At 47.0% G+C, this 17,189-nt stretch overlaps 2 protein-coding genes across 2 annotated transcripts in view; one reads left to right on the forward strand and one right to left on the reverse strand.

Annotated features, from left to right (window-relative positions):
* Nucleotides 1–993: 993 nt before the first annotated feature.
* Nucleotides 994–2,059, reverse strand: LOC120905028 (RING finger protein vilya-like). The gene has a single exon (XM_040315647.1). The coding sequence runs from the start codon at nucleotides 1,960–1,962 to the stop codon at nucleotides 994–996; it is 969 nt and encodes a 322-aa protein (XP_040171581.1). The 5' UTR covers nucleotides 1,963–2,059.
* A 5,592-nt stretch (nucleotides 2,060–7,651) lies between these two features.
* Nucleotides 7,652–17,189, forward strand: part of LOC120904324 — an 87,540-nt gene continuing 78,002 nt past the window's right edge. Inside the window, exons 1-2 of the mRNA XM_040314238.1 lie at nucleotides 7,652–7,771; nucleotides 7,844–8,281. The gene's annotated coding sequence lies outside the window, so the exon portion shown is untranslated. The remainder of the gene's footprint in view (nucleotides 7,772–7,843; nucleotides 8,282–17,189) is intronic.

The following is a 17,189-nucleotide window of genomic DNA, read 5'->3' on the forward strand; positions in this document are numbered from 1 at the left end:
GCAATGGGCGAAACCCGCACGGCGGTCGTAGAACAAAATATCGCTTGGCACGCAATATGCGCACGATGGCTTGCCTGCTACACATTTATGACGGGGCTGTTGTGTACGATCCATTTTAAAAGTAAAAAATACATACACACACAGACAGTACACTTCCAATGGGTGGCCCTGCGTGCCTGGGCGGTGTAGCTTATAGTGGACGCTGCAAGGGATAAAATAAATGAACCATAATATAGAACTCACGGTGCAATCGCTACCGAATGGAGTGCAGCGCGAGAGCAACTTGGCTTGGCGATCGTTTACGGGCCTGCAGCAGCCCGCAAGTGCACCGTCCTCGTGGTTGTGGGTACCGGTTTTTCTGTGGTGGTTTATGATCCACTTTTTTCGGTTTCTTTGCCGCCAATGTGTGTACCAGTGTTAAGGGCGTTCTTTTGTACGGTACTGCAAGAAGGTAATCTAATCACACTATTGAGATAGAATTGATGGCAGGCACCTTGGGTTGTTATTAATGGTAGGCCCTACCGCCTCCCCAAACGCATGAATTGAATGTCTTAATACCTAAAGGCTTGATTGGATTGGATGAAGTTAGCACACGTGGTGTTTGTGTGTGTGTGTGCAGTACAGCTTAATGGATGTATCGGTATGTCGTGTCCATTTAAAACTTACCATTATTTTATACGATGCTCATTTCTGCATTACTGCCCTGTGAGACTACTGGAAACCGATGGTAAGTGCCAATAGACAACGATTACGGACATGCTTTCCAATTTCTCTGGCTGCTCGTTAGACACAATGTTCGCCTGTATGGTCTTTAGTGTCAGCTTCCGTTTTTATGATTATAGTTCTGCCGTAGTTTATGGCGATTGGATGAGAGCATTTCTTGCTTACATCTTGCCGTATCACGACGTTTGTTTGCATTATAGATCGTATCATTTATTTTTGTTTGTAAAAATCTATAACAGTTTTCGTTGCCGTTCCACCGAATAGAGAACTTTAGCGTGTATCACCAGTACTGCTGCTACTGTTATCTTGCGGCCTTCGTACACCCAGAATCTGCTTAAACGTAGCCGTCGAATTTCTTCTCTGCGGTGGAAGAGGTGTAGCAGAGTTTTGGACTACACCAGCTGCCACCGACATGCGTCTCGCGGGAATTCGGTGCGCTCTGATCGGAGAAACCACAGTCGCTGGTGTATTCTTGGCAGAAAACGAGCTTCCACCGCTGCCAAAAGTACTGGACATTGTGCTCATACTGATGCCAGAATCATTCTGTGAGCTTGCCTGCGACATCTTTGTAATGTTTGATACATTAAACGTACTGTTCGCCGACTTTGCCTGCGACATCTTCACACTGTTTGCCAAATTGAAGGAATCGACCGAATATCTTCGCTCAGGTGGGCAGGAGTTCACGTTCGGCGGACAGACCGACGGAGTGAGCGTGGACATCCTTCGCTGCGGGATCGTTCCCAATGTCTGGGAGCACATGGAGCTTACTGGAGCGTTACTACTCTCGCCTCCACCGGAGCTCACCGTTTGACGCATGTTTTCTTGAAGACTGCGTCGATGGTTCCGCAGATTCTTGTACTTTCGTTGGGTTTGCATGACTTGGTTTTTGATTTCGGACTCGAGCTCATCCAGCCGCTTCAGTGATTCGCGTGTCTTCAATATTGATTCAACCAGCCGCTTGCGTTGCTTGTGCTGGAAGAGCAATGTTTGGTAGGACATCTGATACAGCCCGACCGGAAACGAGTGGTACAGCATCTTTTCCTTCCTGCCCATTGCACTGCCCAGCTCGGTAAAGTGCCGCAGAGAGTTGTTGCATACGGGACAGGTAGTGCCACGGTTTGTTTTCCCCATACACGTGCGGCACAGCACGTCCAGGCAGGATAGATGGTAGTACTTTGTGTCTTTATTCGCCATCTGGGCGTTGCACAGGTTGCAGTGAATCCATTGCTGGGTGGACATGTCGTATTTTGTTTACTAAAACACACTTTTTGGCACACAAAACTAGGGAATTGTTCCGGAACAATGCGGTCGATACGATTGTTTGACATTTGTCGTCTCAGTGCCTACTTGATTGTAAATTATTACAAAGGCAACTGCGTTGGTTCAATTACAGAAGTGTGCCATCAATTTCAAAACGGCCGTTAACCGTTCAAAACTTAATGAAAATAATGCGCTACAGTAAACCCCAAAGCCATTATTTTCAATTTGGCAAGAGACTCAACGAAGTCAACGAAACAGCCCTTTTGCCATCTTCTTCCCAATCTTGCCACTTTAAATATTATGATTATTATTGTACAACACACCCCTTGCACACTTCTCCCCTCATCCCCTCATCACGCACACCCTGTGGCTCGATTAAAACACGGCATGATAATGGCCGCTCGCGCTGTACATCCCCAGCTACACCGACATCGTCGTTCGTTGTTTATGCGGATTATTGACATTTTACGGCACGCGGCCGTTTTACACGGTGGGGGCAATATTTTGACATTCCGGTAATTCGATAATTGATTGAACGATTCGCCGTCCGGTTGGTTGCAAGATGATCACGTGCCTTTCGCAGGCGCAGCCGTCAGCGCAGGCAAAAGGGAGTGGAGAGAGTGGCGCGGATCCGATTGAAGATAAAATAAACAACCATTTCGTAAAGAGCGAAAACACTTTGAACCGCGGGATTGGGAACACGGGTGGGGAGAACACACGAGGTGGAAATTTATGAATAAAAGAATAAGAGCTTTCCCGCAAACCGGCCCCGTACGATGACTAAGCTATCGTTCGTGTGTGTGTCTCGCCAACTGATGAGTGTGTGATAAGGGGAGTGAAGGAAAAGCTCTTTACCAACGTTTAAAACGTTCGTTACAAGCACGGGAGCGTGTGTGTGTGTGTGTGTGTGGAGGTTGGATTTGCGATAAATGCATTTATTCATTTATGCAGCGGCTTGTACATTCATCTACTTATGCACTCGGGCATGGGTAAGCAGAAACGATTAAATTGCGCTAATCGGATCCGTAGATGACTATTTGTCGCCTGTTTGCCAACCGAGGGGGGGCCGATGATAGCGATCGTCTGCTGCCGACGCCGCTCTTTGATCAGTGTTTAGCCGCCGAAACGATATGAAATCGCAGAACAAAATGTATGCGCTGGACGATTATCAGTTTCAACGTTGCGAGACAAATTTTACGCCAAGGAGCTACATTATAAAGCAATTTAGATGAAATGATTATCAGTGTGTAAACTAATGTCTTTTTGTAGCAAGAAAGATCATTCGAACGGCCAACAAAGTTTTCAAACTACAATGTGACCCTTTTGATACGCGGGTACATCTGATAATGGAATCACGAGTACAGCGCGCGAAAGGCACGCAAACATGGAAAATAATCACTTTTCTAAAACTCACCACCACAGACCCCCCCCCCCTCTCCCTCACTAACGCGGGAAGACCTTCTCCTAGAGAAAGAGACGGCGCTTTGGTGCAACGAGCACAGCATGCAGTCCACCGCTCTGTGCCTGTGTTGCCGGTTCGTGCCTGGCAAAAAGGTTGTTTTAGCGCGTTGCATTCTATGCGTGTGTGTGTGTGTGTTTGTCCCCACTTCCCCCAGCCCACCGCCTGCGTATAATGTTGGCAAAAGCTAATTGCATGTTGAACGCGCGACAACGCGTTGTGCAAGCAAAAACGCAACCCTGGAATGTTAGGGAGTTAGTTCTCGGCGGTATCAATTTATCATTTTAATTTATGCCGTACCACCACCACCACTACCATCCACCAGCCTCTGTACTTGTCTCTGCTTTCTTTGCATTGCAAGCGCTTTCTTGGCAAGTTTTGCTATTTTGTTTAGCTTTCTAGCAGCTGCAGCGAACGAATAAAGGAACGGACGTTTTATGAGCAATTTATATCAGGCTGCGTGAGTAATGAAAGCCTTTCCCTGTCCGTGGGGAATGCCCTGACCTCGCGGGGGGGAGGGACACACGGAGCCGCAAGATAAGGAATGAAATATTAAACATACCCTTTCTTCAGCATTCGACCGGACATAGATGCACCATTTGCAAAGTAAATCCTCATTCATCGCCCGGATTCAACAACGGGGCCAATTTTATGTTTGCTTGTGCGCGCGCACACACGAAGATAATCCACCAAAGGAGAGCACAGGGAGACGGTTCAATTTCATAGCCATTGCGATTTGCGCTTGTGTGTGGTGCTGGCTGCTTGTGTGCCCCGAGTTGCAAACTGATCCGCGCGTTGACATGGAACAAACTTCTCGCCCTCGTTCGCAGGTGGTTTCTTTTTCCAAAGCGACGAACCCATACAAATCTCCATCATATGCTTGTTTTTCCACCATTCCCCAATCGTAGCCCAGCATTCGCCTGTGTTTTTTTTCGCGAGCGATCCTCCGGCATTCTGTCTGTGGACGGGGTATTATAGAGCGCTGTAAATGATAAATGGACACGGGGATGCCACCGTTGGGGTGTGTGTATCGACCACCGGGTGCAAATGGAATTTCAAACCGGATCAAACCACGACGGCCCGTCGAAACTCACCACCACCAAACGGTAGTGGGTACGGTTTTATGCACCTCGGGGGTAATGAATGGTAAGCGAAAGAAAGGTACAAAACTAAACGTCGGCGTAGGACACACGGGGCAAGAACGGGTGGCAGGCACAGGGGTTAATTATTAATTATCAAGCATTGCCTTCGGGATACGAAAACGGAGATATGTTTTGAGCGAAGTTGAAATGTAGTCCGGTGGGGTCAGCTTTTCAATTACTCGTGTCGGTTTAGTGTGGTTATGGTTGTGATGGAGGTGGTGTGGGCAGAAGGATCAGTTAATGTATCATACATTAAGCAGGTGATACTAATTTAGTTTAATTTAAACGTTTCGAAAGCTTCTAAACAATCAATTTCAAGGCTACTCTTTATTGAATTTATTGCATTCACAAAGCTCATTCATATAAATTAGCCACCAATACTGATTGTGCCAGTTTCTTTTTCACACTCCCAAGCAAGGCAAATGGTTGGTTAAATTTATATGATCTTTCAAATCAATAGCACCGAACGGTTACTAAAATTGCCCAATAAATATCTCCATTCGTGCATTCTTCCATCGGCAATAAAATTCGGTTTTTTTTCATAAAAGACAATGGGAACTGGCATTTCGTGGACTACACAAAAAGGTGCAAAATGTGCAGCCACAGGTCCGGTGTAAAAAATGCGACGAAATTAAACATTCCTGCCAGCGGTTCAATGTGGTATTGTTTCCACAAAAGGTGCACTCATGCGAAAACACTCGCAAAATGTCTACGTGAACATAAATTGAAAATGTTTCTTCCCCGTGGAGTTGGTTCTTTTCTCTCCTTCCAATCATCATACGCAGCAGCCAGCTGTAGCAAAAGGCTCGAGGATCGAAGGCACGATCACGGGGACACAGTGACAGCCAGCCGTGGCGTAATTTTCTCCATAATTACGATACTGTCTTTTGATCGAGAGCGATCGTGGTTGAATTTTTATCGAGTAAAACTAAATCGCACGACACTTTAAGGCACAAACGCTGAGGGTGGAAGGTGGAAGAAGGTTCATCTCACACCCAGCTTGTCGCTTGTTTTGCTTAAGGCAATTTGCTTCGTTCCCGCTCCGGTACACGGGTTGGTGGCTGGAAGCTTTTTTGCCTCAATTACCGTAGAATGACAGGAGTCGCTAACTAGAGGGCCCTAATTGTGACACGTTTGCACCAATATGAGGTAATTTGACCTTCCACCCTTTCCCCATGCCACCATCACGGACGTACGATGCAGCAAAATTGAATTAATAAAAAAAAACGAAGATCACTCCTTCAGGTGATGTTTGGAATTTTGCAGAATATGTGCCTTCTTGACTGGAATGCTGGCGCGATCGATCCACAACAAAACAATTTGCCTTACGCGGTGGTGTGCGTAAAATTCGCTTAGTAGTCGACAAAACGATCGCATTCTTTCGCGTAAAAATTATAGGACACAGGCAGTAGGGAAGGGAAGCGAGGTCGGGTCCGGTTTCGGTGGTCTGAATTCCACCAATGTCGATATTATCTTAAAATCAATCGGTTGAATGAGACAGAGAGCACAGAGAGCAAAAAAAAGGCATAAAACCAAGCGGGTGGGTACAGAAGAACAACTAAATTGAAAGTTGGACAGATTAAGCAAAAAAAAAAAAGGGGGGGAAAGAGTTGGCCAAACATCTCACTTTGTATCGACCGGGGACGATTAAAATGTTTACGTGCGTTGCTTTGTATCTGTGTTTTACTTTTTGGGAATGTTTGGACCACCTTCTTACGGTGTCTTGGCCAGCGCAAAACCCCGCCCGTTGTTCAGGAAAGCCATTGTCAGCGGACGCACTATCCGTCGGGGTGATCGCATGTTTCACATTTCAGACCACGTTTCATGCTGCTGACCCTGGTGGGGGGCGTTTACGAGCGCAAGTCGGGCGAAATATAGCAGGGTTTGGCATTCGCATGTTGACAAGGGGAGCAGCTGCAACCACACAACAAAAAACATCCTAATCATGTGCAAAATACAAAAAAAGCGCTCTATGCTCTTAATCGGCCACAAAAACATATTCGACAGTATAAGCGAGGGGGGAAAGTATGGCCACACCCGCAAAGGAACGAAACACACACGTGAATAGCGTCGTGATTTTATCGTACTGTTGTTTTCGCCTAATGATATGCGTTACCAGTGATGGAGGAAAACATGAAGAAGGAACTGCGAGAGACTCATAATTATATATTAGAGTCGATTGTTGTTTTGGGTCTGGTGTACCAACAACTGGATAGATTCTTTTAATACCCTTGTGAACCATTATTACACAGCTTTACACTCTACAATCCGCTGCTATTTTACGGCTGTCACAACATATTTCACAACAAAAAAGTTTAAAAAAATGTTCCTGTTTCTGTATTCCAAGACAAGCGCGCAGTTTATTTTGATCTTTTGCCCCTGACGAATGCGATTATGACCATATCTGAGCCGGCGGAGAGTTGATCCTGTCAATCGTGGATCGTGTTGAATGGATAATATCGAACGGTTTGATGAAGTCGCTCGACGGCTTAGGCATTTGCTGGGTAATAATAGCTTCTTCACGACCTTTTTTATAAGCCTGTTCATATGTACCAAAAAGGAAACATTCCCCCGCAGAATAATATTACCATTAAATATGGATGACACTAAAAACTGCAATCCAATTTCGAACACACTTGCAGGCTTACACATCTTCTCATATAATCGTAAACATTTAATCGTTTGAGTTAATTTAACTACAACTCTACATTTCACGATCCCCATCCCGGGCTCCGATAGGCAATTTAATTAAAGACTCGTTTCGCGTGCACTCCTCCCTCACTAAACGAAGGATGCACTTGCTAACCAGACCAAGAAAAACTGTCCCACAATCTTAATCTGCTGCCTGACAGTCTCCCTAAGGTACAAACCGCACTAATGCCGGCGGGATATTTATGTGCTTGTGTGTCTCCTCCCCGGTTGCGGCGACACCAATTGAACGGTTCAATAAAATCGATCGAACTTTACTGCACCGCACGTAACTGTTGTCACCCTCTCTCTCTCTGCCTCCTCACTCCCCCACACCCAATAAAGTTACATCTTCATTAGTGCTGCCCCTGGAGAGGTCGGAAAGTGTTACCCCCTCCCCCCAGCATCTCGAGGACAACCGCGCGTTGCCATACATCTTTCTAATCCTGTCGGCGGCAGTAGTAGGCCTTGGAAGAAGGTTTCTCCATTAGTTTTGCCCGTACGTACCGCCGCCAGCTAACTCTTCTTGTGCCTTTCGATCACTCTGCTTTTTAATTACATTTTCCCGCAGGTTTCGCAATCGAAGCCAATCGATTGAAGTTCGCAGAAAAGGAAAAATGGAACCGGAGTAACCGGAGCCGCTGAAGTGCGTTTTCGATTGCCAAGAATCGAACCCCGTGTCACACTCTCCGTGTGGCGAGGGTGAGCGGTGGGAGCAGGTATTTAGCAGGGAAAAGGCAAACTTCGACGTGAACAACATCGAAACCCGTAAGCACACGACGTACCGACGACAGCGTTTGGATTTACGCCTTCCCTTGGCGCGTACGCGCGGGTGGGACCAACCACACTACGTGCGTTGTGTCGCGCCGATCGCCCGGCGCACTGTTGAACTCTGTCCACAAACGGGTCGAAGGAAATGCGTCCGGGGCCGGAAGATAATCATCGACGTACACGGCGCGTTCATTCCCGGAGGTTAGCCTGCGTCCCTGCTGATCTGGACGATGAAAAGGTAAGGGGGTGGAGTGTGTACTGGTGGAGAATAATTTATTGCAGTGCGCCGTTTCAGGACATGACATGTCTCTCTCTCTGCTCTCTCATGTGAGTGTGTGTCGTGCTTGTCCGTCGGAAGGGAAGGAACGTAATTGCGACACTTGCGGTCGCGTACCCCGAAAGAGAGACCTGGCTGCCAACGTTCCAAGATCCCATCGGCAGCGGGTGTGCGGGAAGGTGGGAGGGTTGTTTTGTGCTCCTTCTCTTACCGGTTGCCACCAATCTAGCAGCAGTAGTAGCTTGCATCGCTGCCACTGTCTAATGGTGGCCAGAATTATGCCGCCAGTGGCAAGCAATCGGGGATAACCAGCTCCCGGGTAGTTGCACCGCGCAGGGATAGCTTCAGAACCGAGAGCGAGAAAGAGAGATAGAGTGCAAGAGAGCGGAAGCCCTTCCGAGACGGTACAACGGCTAGCACTTAGCGTCGATGTAATTAATATGTTAATTGAATTGTTAGGCGGCAAAGATAAATCGACGGCTGGGAGATACGTTGGGGGTTTCTGCTTTTTTTTTGCACCAGTACTTGTTGTGGGTTGCACGAATGGGAGAAGTACCATACGCACCGGACACAGGGGCATACGGCAAAGCCTTGACTCTTTTAGAGCTGAGCAAAGTGCACAAGGAGTTTGCTTGGTATGGAGGAGTATTAACGCTTGAAAGTGCGTGTTCTATTACCTGTTTTATGTTAAAAAAAGGGCTATAATCCTACACACAATGAGTACTTCTGATGAATGATGTGCCTGTGTCATCAAAACTCATAGGCAATTCCTCATGCAGTTAAATGATGCGATTATACCGCATTGGAGGATCTCCCAGTGACATCTTGATGAATGATCGTACCTTAAGCTTCGTCACTAATAACGTTTGCACAAGGTCCAATTTCAATTACCGAGCAATTTGGAATGTTTCTGTCCACCTTCTGCTCCGGGTTCCCTCCCTTCGTTCCTAAGCAGTCTGCCGGCCTCCCAGACGTGGATGAATTCGAAACGATTTGTCACGAGCTCGAGGAAGAAACAGCATTTGGAAGAGCAGCTAGACAAGCTGCACCTGAGCGCTGCACATCAATATTCATCTACGGAAGCGGGTTTCGGTTCAGACATCCTGACGATGACTGATGCTAATCTCTCGTCAAACGATCATGTCCCCCCATCGCGCACCTAGCACACCGAGGAGATGATGCTGCCTCATGACGATATTCACATTAAACGCCAGTTATAGCTATCGGCTAGTTTCATCAGTAACAGAGGAAGCCCATGGAGAGCTGCTAACGGCAAAGCAAGACGATTGCACACCTTCGTTGACTTCAATGTTTCAATACGGGGTCTGGTTTTCATAAGCTTGCAGATTAATGATCTCTGCGACGAGGGTAAAGCATACAGATCTAAAAGGAGCTTCGGGATAAGTCCGAAGAACGACTTTTATTTATTCATTCAGAAAGTGACGAGTGCGATTGATATGTCCGATACATTTCGTTTGTTGGAACAGCCGGTGTGTACATCAGTGTGTGCATTGGACGCTTGATTTAAACATCGTCATCGTTCGTAACAAGTGATCATACGATGCACTACACATGAATTTAGATAAGTTTTATCTAAACGGCAACGACTTTGCTTGGAAAACGATCCGATATCTTTATTTCGGATTATCGTTGATTGCCCTCTATGGTATGAATTGTGGCCGGGGTTTGCACATAAAATCTACTAACCTGTCCATTTCACCCGTGGTCCAGTGGTCCAGTTGGCGTTCATCCACTGCTAAAACATTGTATTATCCCCAGCTTAGATCAGGCACACCTGATAGGAAATTGCATTTTAATTAATTTCTCCACAATCCTGTTCTCCCATCTGTCATGCTCTGGGCTCCGCCGCTGCACAGTAAGTGGGGTCTCATTTGCCACTCGGACCTCGATTATGATTCGATCAATCATCTTGCCAATCTTGGTGGTCTGTTTAATAGGTCCACCGCGAGAGAAAATTGCAAAAACCCGCAATAGATGGCCGAGTGTGCACGCGAACGGGTTTCGTACAAAGTTTGTTATGCGTCGCAGGAGCAGGAGGAAATATAAAACAAAATAATGCTAAATTGCCTTTTGCCGTTTGACCGTTAAACTCTGTGCGACCCCATCCGAAGCGACGCGGTTTGATGCGACGCAGGGGTGATTTATGCTGCCATTCCACATCCACCGCGCATAAATCCGGACCCCTTTCGAGCGGTAATCTCGTTCCCTATGCTTTGCCCTTTTGCTGAAGGCAAACACACACTTTACTTTTATAGTATTTTCATGTAGCGAAGATAACATATTTCATGCTCACTGAGTGAGTGGGAAAGGATGTGATGACATCCACCTTTTTGACTTTTGATCTTCGCTTTGGTTGGGATATTATTTGGTGGTCTATACGCTCCCAGCAAGTTCCAAAAACCTTCGTCTGCTCACACAGCAACAACGGTTAACGAGAGTTTAATGAAATTGCGCTTGTGACACGAGATTTCCTCTTTCTTTTTGTCTTTGCTCGACTGCGTGTTGAGTTTCGTCCCCGTGGGCACAGACGAACCAATGTGGCACACGGAGGTTAAAATGTTTAACTTTAATTGCAGAATCGTGAAATAATGCCTTTTATCGTGCGTTGGTTGGCAGTCGGTATAGCTCTGAGATTCAACGTACGCTCCAAAAGCTGTGTGGCTTACAGTGATCGCATGCAAAAAGCTTGAAGGTAGGTATTTAGTAACAATATATATTGCACTCGCCGAAAATTAACGAAGAAGCTGAGTTTGTGGGTGAAAAATGGTCCCATTTCTTTCAAGGGCATTTAATTCCTCTACTTTTACTTCACAATTCAATGCGCAAAATAGAAACGGTAAAAGAGAGCAGATTTAATAGGTTTCGTGCACTATGGCAATCGCAGCTTGTGTTTAGATTTCAAAGCACGAGAGACACGGGTTGTCAGCTATCATGTCTGGAGCTTGATGCCGACCCGCCAAAGTCTAGATGAGCCTGCCAGATCAACAAGAACACATTTTCCAAACATGGTGCGCGCATGCGTCTCAACCTTTGTTGCATGCAGCAGCTCAACACTCTCTAGTCTCAAAAAAAGTAGCAAAAACCTACCGCCTCGTTTAATTTCCCGCTAGCGCCAGTCATCGTACTAAGTCTTGTGCAATTTTTTGACGACGACGGCGGCTTAAATGCTACTGCTGACGTCAATCGGCGCAACGGTTTGCTCCCCGAGTTAAGGGAGTTCTGCAGCCGATGACGATGTGCAGAAATAATATCGAAAAGACACAAACGGATCTCATGCCGGAGCCGGGGGTTACCACAATAAAGCCGATCGCAATCGCTGACCCTCAACCCTGTCGCGGTAAGGAAGGCTTCGGGGGTGGAAAAATAATTAAAACAAATCAACACTAACCAACAATCTCCGGCCGCGAGGCAACAGCAACGAGCTCTACAACCTGACGACAGCGGATTTGCGAAGATTAAAGCGCGTTTTTGTCTGCCGTCTGCTGCCACCGCGTGTTGTGTTGGTGTGGGCCTTTTGCCAAAATGGTCACAAAAATGGCACGGCCTGTGTTTGGATAGCCATTTATTCGGTGCCGGATAAACAAGATCAAATCACATACATCTCTCCCCTCTCTGGTCCCGCAATGGCTTGCTGGGTGGTTTTTTTCCCTGTGGTTTTCTTCTCCCATTTTGCCACCCTGCCAGCAGCAAGGCACAGGGAGGTCTCGCTACGGTGTACGTGGCGTGCGCTTTCGAGGCACCGTTGTTGATTTCATTTATTAGACCACAAGTCTCGAGCGGTTGCGGGCGTCGTGCCTTACGCAGGATTAGGCATGCCGCCCAGTGCGAACGAGGGAAGCCAACCAAATAATACAAGCTCGTACACACCGGTAGTGTGCCCGGGGCCGGCAAGGGGGGGAGGGGGTGGAAAGAGAGAAAGAGACGAGGTCTCGATAGAGCATATCTAATTATTACATTTTCAACGAAACCATCAATCATGGTCGGTTTTGTCTTTTGCTCACAGGGAATTCTTTCGCGAACAAGAAGAACCCCATTCCCCTCATCGTTCCCTCCTGTTGTTTCATTCAATACCACACCTCGGAGGGGGGGGGGGAGGTATCAAAGAAGGATCCATAGATCATATGTGTGCCTCTGTGCGTTTGTGCACGAGTTTGGTTTGGTGTGCTGTTGTCGTTGGCTCGATCAACCGTTGAAAGGAACGATCAGCTTCCCGTGGATTAGCCGCAAAGTTGGGAGCGAAAGGGGAATTGACGGGGTGGCATTGTCGACATTGACCACAATGTTTTGATCACTGAATGCCCTTGGAAAGACAACCATAATTCAATTATTAGACGGGAAAATTATTACCTCATTCAGCGTGTGTCTGTGTGCGTTGCGGAAAGCAGAAAGGAGAAAGGTCAGATCGAGCGGTACAAAAACGGGGAAACAGGCAAGTCTCGCTATTATGCTGAGGAATTCGTTTTTAAAGTGAGCAAATATTGGAACTTTGTAAAGTAATGATTATTTATGTACCTCATCGATGTCTTAAATTCGTAAATGGTTTATGACGTTGAGCCGGCCATGGGATCGTCGACGAGAACAGCAGCAGCAGCAACCGGGAGGGATGTAATTTGGGGACCATAATTCAGGCCGTTCGTCGTCTACGTTGCCGTTTTTTCACTCTGTTCGCTTCCCTGCCTGCCTGATACACTTCTTTAGTGCGATTTAAAAACAGTTCATCGTAAAATAATTTTGCTATAAACCGTAATCAACCCGATTGGAAGCTGCACACACGGCCACACGGCCGGCTTATTACCGGGTGCTGCTGCTCTACTTTTGGACACTCTTTGGAAGAAAATGCGCGTGCTTTTCGCTTGCAGCTCTCCCCATCAACCCGTACGCCCTTTAACGATGGAAATGCATCCTGTGTCCTGGGCCCTGGGGAGAATTACGCACTGCAGGCCTGTCAGGCCGTGCGGCAGTCGGCCAATCGTCGTCAGCCACGAGCGCACCACATAAAACAAAGCGCCCCATTCGTTACGCCTGTTGTTGGGGTGTCTCTCTCTTGCGTTTGTCCTTCGAAGGATTCTCAGGGTCGTGGAATGAAATTATCGCCACCGCAGCACCACCACACTGCCGCCCTCTTTTATGACCTTTGGCATGAGTTAGTGGTGTTGTGAAATTGTGCGCAACACGGTCGTGCGTGGTCAGATTACGATGTTTTCGTGTGGCAGAATGGTGGTGTGTAGTATTATGTATTTTACAGGACGTTGTGGAAAGCGTGCACTGCTTCATTTCCCAATCGGTTGGATCAGTTACGACAATAAGGGGAACTTCTTGTACGAGCTGTTGTATTGCTGTGAGATACAGACTGTATAGAACGTATTTTAAGATTTAAATGCATGTTTCGCTCTTCGGGAAGGGTAATACAATATCATAAGAAAAATAACGGTTGACCACCTTTGCTGACCTCTTCTCTTGAAGCCTCCGAAACAACAACCAAAAAAAAACATTAACAAGCTGACCATAAAGTGCACGCTGCACTGCGTTGATGCTAACTGCAACAACATCACCATAATGTGCATCGCACCAAAAAGGTCAGTTCTACATTACGGCGCGCAAAGGCAGTTTGGTGGAAAGTTCGGCCACGTTCCCAGCTCATCGCGCCGCAAACACTTCCACGCCCCATTTCAACACTACCCACTCACGCAGGGAGAGGAAGACGAACGGTGCACTAAAACAAGATCAGCATAAAACGATCATTATAAACCGTGCAGTTTATAGAATCATAAAATTTCATTGTAATCGTAACTCAGGCCGCCTAAGACGACTTCGTGTAGCTATTGCACCGAGTTGGTTGGGTTTTGAATTACACCCAAAGACTGACGATGCTGCGGAAGAGGAGCTTATATTGCTCCAAATTTTCGTAAGTTGAGTGGAGAACCGGGTAGAAAGAACATACGAATAAGAGCATCCGTCAGGTTCTCATCAGCGATCAGCTTGAATCAGCGGCTTATCCGGGGTAACACGCCAAACTAAATCCGGCTCTAAGTAGTGGCTAATAAAACTCATTAAAGCATAATGAGAATTAGCTCACAGCGGTACACCCGTCCTTTTTAACCCGGCAGGTGGCATTGTCGGTGTCATTGTTCCCCGGACAAATGGGTTGCCCGGAGCGATGCTCAAGTTCAGGTGTTGAGCGTGACCTTTTTTTCTGCTCTTCTCTTGCTTGGGTTTTGTTTTCCTCCACCCGCTGTGAAAGTTTCTTTTATGCTCCACCTAGACCGCGGTGCGCACTGCGAAGCGTTGGAGCCCCATAGATCACACATCGCCATGCGCCCAATCCTCCCAAAGCTGTGGAGAGAGAAGCTGTAGTCAATTGTACTTGCCTGTCAAGATATTATCCGTCCAATATGCTGCGCCCAAAGGCCAAACGAAAACACTGAAGAAGAAGCTGGCCGAAAAGTGAACCTCATTCTCATTACTTATGCTGCAAAGCTTGGAGAGAGAGAGAGAGAGGGTGGCAGAGGCTTTTCGCGGCGGATGCTGCCGTTGATGATGATTCACGGCGTGCGGTTTTGATAAATCGTTGGTACTCGGCTGCTGCCCCTCTGTGCACCCGCAGATGCCGCCTGATCCTTCGCCACGATTATCGATCGAGCCGTAATGAATGAACTAATCATCGTTAACGAAACAAAGTGGTACTAATTTCCTTCATCCGACGGAACATCCACAGAAACACACAATGGGATTGGCGCACACGCACTGCCCCAATCCCCAACTGACCAACCCGGCTGCTCGGGTCCAGATGGAGTTTTGGCTTTTATTTTTGTTTTGCTTGCTTGTTCATTTGCTGGTTTAGAGAGGGCTTTGCATCAGCGTCGAAAAGAAAAGTCTTCAGCCGGAAGATGAGAACGCAGATGAGGCGTTTTTTGTGTGTTTGTGTGGATTCAAAGCAGATTAGCAGAAACCGATTAAACTGATTCACGGTTACCCTTGTTGAGCTTTTGGGAGTTTAAATCACGCTCGTCGCTTGCAGCTTCATTTCAACGATTAATTCGATTTGAATGGTACGTGCTTGAGCCTCGCGTTAGATTCGAATTTACGCTTAATATTGTAAGCACGATTCGAACGCCAACTAGAGGTAAAAAAATGCCAAAAGATCGATTGATTTTCACATCGATAATTAAATGTTATTACTTCCAACCTCCAGCGCCGTGTAGTACAATCAATTTATTAGCTACCCACCCGTATGCACGATCAGCCAACCATGAGTGTGTGTGGGATTTTCAAGCAGCAAACTCCGACCTCCCTTCTCGAGTGCCTGGGAGCGCTTCCGACACCCTAAAAAGGACAAGCACAAATATCACAACAGCCCCGAAGCGAAACCCATTAACGTCGGAGTAATGGGATCACGATAACATCCTTTTGCACAGGTAAAGCACGGTAACAACAACGCGCACTGACCGTAACGACCAACCATGTTAACCACCGAAAGCGTAAAAATAAACTCCCAAGGCAACACAAAAAAATAAGGACACAAAGGGAGCAACAAAAATGTCACACCGTGCGGGGCCATACGCGATCGGATCGGATAGGGGTCCGAGATCCTGCTCGAACCGTAATTGAAGTGATTGATATAATGATGTAAATTTGGCCCAAAATAAACTGCACATCGTTGGCGGCGCAAACTTTGCCGTCCAACGCGCGCGCGCGCGCCTGGCAATGATTGTACGGTGCACAACTTTATGATGATTCCACAGCCTGCGAAAGCGGCCAACTTCCCCGGTGGACCACCTTTTATTTTTTTTTTGAGCGCCTGTGCCTGTGGTCTTCTTTTTGTCCTGCTATGGCCGGTTACTGAAGGCGCCAGCGAGAAGCATTATTTTAACACGGACACAGCTGGCCCAGTGACTTGGGCCAGCCGATGTTGTTGTCTTGCGAAATTCAATAATCCAATCGGAGCTGGATGAACGGTGCTTGATAGGGAATTTCATAACATGCTACCGAGCATGGCTACTGGAAGGGGGAACGTCGATTCTCGAGGCGAAGTAAGGAAGATATCAGAAGATATATTTTTTCCACCATTCCAACCTTATTTGGTTGAGTCATCTCTCGGGCTGGAAAATAACTCAACTCAGCCCTGAACGAGAATCGACGCTTCTAGACGCTCAGAATTCACATTCACTTCCGGCTGGTAGATATCTGAAGGCTCTTTAGCCGTACCCGTGAGCCTTCCGAAAGCGGCCCGATGATTGTTGTTGTCGGCGTCGTGTTTTCTGGATCGTTCCGGTTCGGCCACTCGGCCACAGGAGGACAGCCGGTTAAGGGATTTTAAGTTTTTCGCGATTGGAAGTCACTACCGATCGCTATCGAGCGGTTGATTCGCTCGCATTAATTGAAAGAGCCGGCCCTCCGCTATGGGTTTTGAGAAGCGGGACGGAGCACGGCCAGGCACGGCTGTTTCTTGAAACGGATGTAGAGCAGCAGCAGCAGCGGTTGGTTGGTGATTGATCAAGAATACATGAATGCGTAATTTAAATTGATTTTGCAGTAAACAACCCAATGCAAACGGGAAGCATGAGTAATGGGGAAAACATTAACTTGTTTTTTTCTGCAACATAATCAATGGTTAAAATACTTAAACATTCATTTATCTCAATATTCATAACTGCACTGTTTCCAAGCATGCAGGGATCCTTCACACACTCTTCCGTCTGATTCTCCCAATTTGCAAAGCTGCGATCGATCGGCCAAGATACCGCGAGACCGTCCCGAAGGTGACGAATCTTTGTGTCACGGTGAAAAATTACACTGCCCACGGCACTGGGCACATTATTGCCTCTTTCGCATACTGTTCAGGCAGGCA

This window comes from Anopheles arabiensis, chromosome 3 (assembly GCF_016920715.1).
Source record: "Anopheles arabiensis isolate DONGOLA chromosome 3, AaraD3, whole genome shotgun sequence".
NCBI lineage: Eukaryota > Metazoa > Arthropoda > Insecta > Diptera > Culicidae > Anopheles > Anopheles arabiensis.